The sequence below is a fragment of the Helianthus annuus genome, chromosome 13, assembly GCF_002127325.2.
Source record: "Helianthus annuus cultivar XRQ/B chromosome 13, HanXRQr2.0-SUNRISE, whole genome shotgun sequence".
In the NCBI taxonomy this organism is placed as follows: domain Eukaryota; kingdom Viridiplantae; phylum Streptophyta; class Magnoliopsida; order Asterales; family Asteraceae; genus Helianthus; species Helianthus annuus.
Genome location: NC_035445.2, coordinates 60194812 through 60197584, shown reverse-complemented (window position 1 = coordinate 60197584; position 2773 = coordinate 60194812). Strand labels below are relative to the sequence as shown.

Here is a 2773-nt window from a genome sequence, read left to right as displayed (position 1 = left end):
AAGCGTTACCAAAATAATTTCTCTGATTACGCTGAAAATTTGTTTGTCGATTCTGATTAAGGCGTTTGGCTGCATTCCAATCCTGATCAGAAGGTCTAGTCCTATGAAGATCTTTGCTCTTCATTGTCTTAGTCCGAGCAGACTTCATAGACTCCGAACATTTAGATCGATTAGACGTAACTTTCTGATTTCGCCCTGATGATTTCTTGTCTGGTGTCCTTGGGAGTCTACCACAATTTCTGGCAATGTGGCCAGCAATGCCACAGTTAAAACAAGTTTGACGCTTCACATTCTGAACATTTTTGACATTAGGTCTCTGCTTGTTCGATTTCATGTGATTCAACGTTTTAGTTTTCTGACCATGTTTGATTTGTGGTTTTTCTTTAATCAACTTTTCTGCTGATGATTTCACCCTTTTATCAACCCCTTTTTCCTTTTCACTTACTCTTGATTCCGAATTTGAACATGTATGAGCTTCATCCAAATGTGTTTTATCAACACATTTATCATCTGAAGCTGATTCAGGTTCACTTTCCGAACAAGAAGAAGTTTCAACAGTATGCTCTTCCTTAATGCATTTCTCGAGTGAAACTGATTCAGGTTCACTTTCTGATCCTGAAGAAGTTTCATCAACTTGCACTTCCTTAATGCTTTTCTCGAGTGAAACTGATTCAGGTTCACTTTCTGATCCTGAAGAAGTTTCATCAACATGCATTTCCTCAGAGCATTTACTTTGTGACACAGGTTCTGATTCATTTGGTAATTCGGTTTCCAATGGGGTCCCACTAGATTCAACATTAGGGACTCCCACTGAGACAGGTTCAGAAGAAGAATCAGGATACACTTGATTTTCTTGAGAAATAGTTTCAGTGGTTTCACTGAATGCATCCTTGGGGACCGCACCTGTAACATTATCACAAGCTGAAACATTTGATATGTTATCATCACAAACATTAGCTGAAAAACTATCATCACCACAAATATTGTTCAAATCATCCACACAAACATTATCAGTTTTGCCCAAAACAGCAGGCTCACAAGACGAAACAAACGCAGAAAACGACGCAAACAAAGAATTGGTAAAAGCAATGTCTGACTCAGTTGGTTCAGAATAATATTCAAAATAAGGTTCAGAAATGTTTGAAACAATAACTGGTTCACTCCCATGAACATCATCACATCTTACTTCTGAGCTATCATCTGCACATGACAACGAGATGTTAGGATCAATTGTGCCTTTAGGAATAAACTTTAAAGGCGAGGGCTTTTGTGGCTCAACAGTTTTGTTGTGAACAGACGATTTGCTAGATGAGCCATAAGTCATTTTGCTTTCATTTAAGATCTCCTCCTCAGACATTGGCAAATAAGTGTAATTGTTATTGTATGGAGGAGGAGTCTGATTGTAACCCAAACCCGACCCTTTCTTCTTAGAGTAAGCCAATTGTTCATCACACAGATTTTTTATTAACTTACTGGAGGAATCAAATTTCTTGATGTTTAATTGATTGATTTGGTATTTGTCTCTTACACTCTCCAGTTCCTTAGTTACTTCACATAATTTTTCTTTGACTATCATTAGTTGGCCTTTAGCTACACTGACATCGTCCTTTAGTTGAACGATGTCCTTACGCTGAGCTTCGACTTTTTCTTTGAAAAGTTTTTCATTTTTCGTTAAAGTGAAATTTTTTCTTTTAATTTCATTGTAATCTTCGATTAGCTCAGCGTTGTGTATTCTATAAGCCTCAACACGTTCCCTACATTCAGGAGTGCAGAAAACTGAAAGTACCTCTTCTTTGGTGAGACCTTTGACAGGTGCTGACAGGATTTGAGTCATGAAAGCGAAATCGTCAGCAGCAGTCTCTTCCTGTGGCTCAGGGTCATGCTCGTTTGAGGTCATGAAAGCAATGTTAGAAGTTGCAGCTTGATTATCTGGAGCTGATATGTTCAGACGCTCAATCTCAGAGGACCAGTCAAAGTTGACATTTGGCTGCACCACCAGCGCTTGTGCTAATCCCTGCGGCTGTGGACTTCCAGAGGCAGCTGCATCTGCTATACTTGCAGTAGACACAAGAGCCCTTTCTCGATTAGGAGTAGCTGGTTGTGCAGGAATAGTAGGATTCTGATCTCTGTTCATGGGTGGCTTCGGGCAGTTCCTAGCATAGTGTCCTTCCTCATGACAGTTGTAACATCGAAGATTGAAGGGCACTTTAGAAGCTCCATTCCAAGCGTTGCCCCACCTGTTTTTACCCGTTTTCTTCACAAACTTTTGAGCTCTGAACGCCGCCATTGCCATTTGCCAGGTGATATCCATTTCTTCAACATCATCTGGATGAATCTGTGACAAATCATCTTGACTCCACTTTGGTGGATCAAGCTTCCCTGCAAGAAAAGCATTCAAACAGTTGATTACAGAAGCTGCTATGTCTAGCTTTTCCTTTGACTGACTTGCGAAAAATGCCATCATCTCATTGTTCGTAGAGTGAGCAGAAGCAGAGGCAGCAGCAGAAGCCTTTCCAGCATTTTGAACTGAAGCTGGAGAAGCTGAAGAGACGATTTGATTTGAGGATCCAGATTGAGAGACAGAGGAATTGTTGCGAAACATTTGAAATCCTCCTTGTGATAGAAGAGCTGTGTTGCTGTCGCTAGACGTGGTTGGAGCTATTGAGAAACCGGCAGCCAGCATGCTGTTCTTGTAGTTAGTCTCTCTCTGCTTGTCATCCAATTCACAAGCTTTGATGTGCGAGATCATCTCAGACAGGGTGCATCTTGCAAG

At 40.6% G+C, this 2773-nt stretch overlaps 1 protein-coding gene across 1 annotated transcript; it reads right to left on the bottom strand.

The window, feature by feature from the left end:
* Positions 1–666: 666 nt before the first annotated feature.
* Positions 667–2220, bottom strand: LOC118485614. The gene is made up of 2 exons (XM_035981927.1): positions 1787–2220; positions 667–1200 (listed from the first exon to the last, which is right to left on the bottom strand). The coding sequence occupies exons 1-2, from the start codon at positions 2132–2134 to the stop codon at positions 1183–1185; spliced, it is 366 nt and encodes a 121-aa protein (XP_035837820.1). The 5' UTR covers positions 2135–2220; the 3' UTR covers positions 667–1182.
* Between the last annotated feature and the right edge of the window lie 553 nt (positions 2221–2773).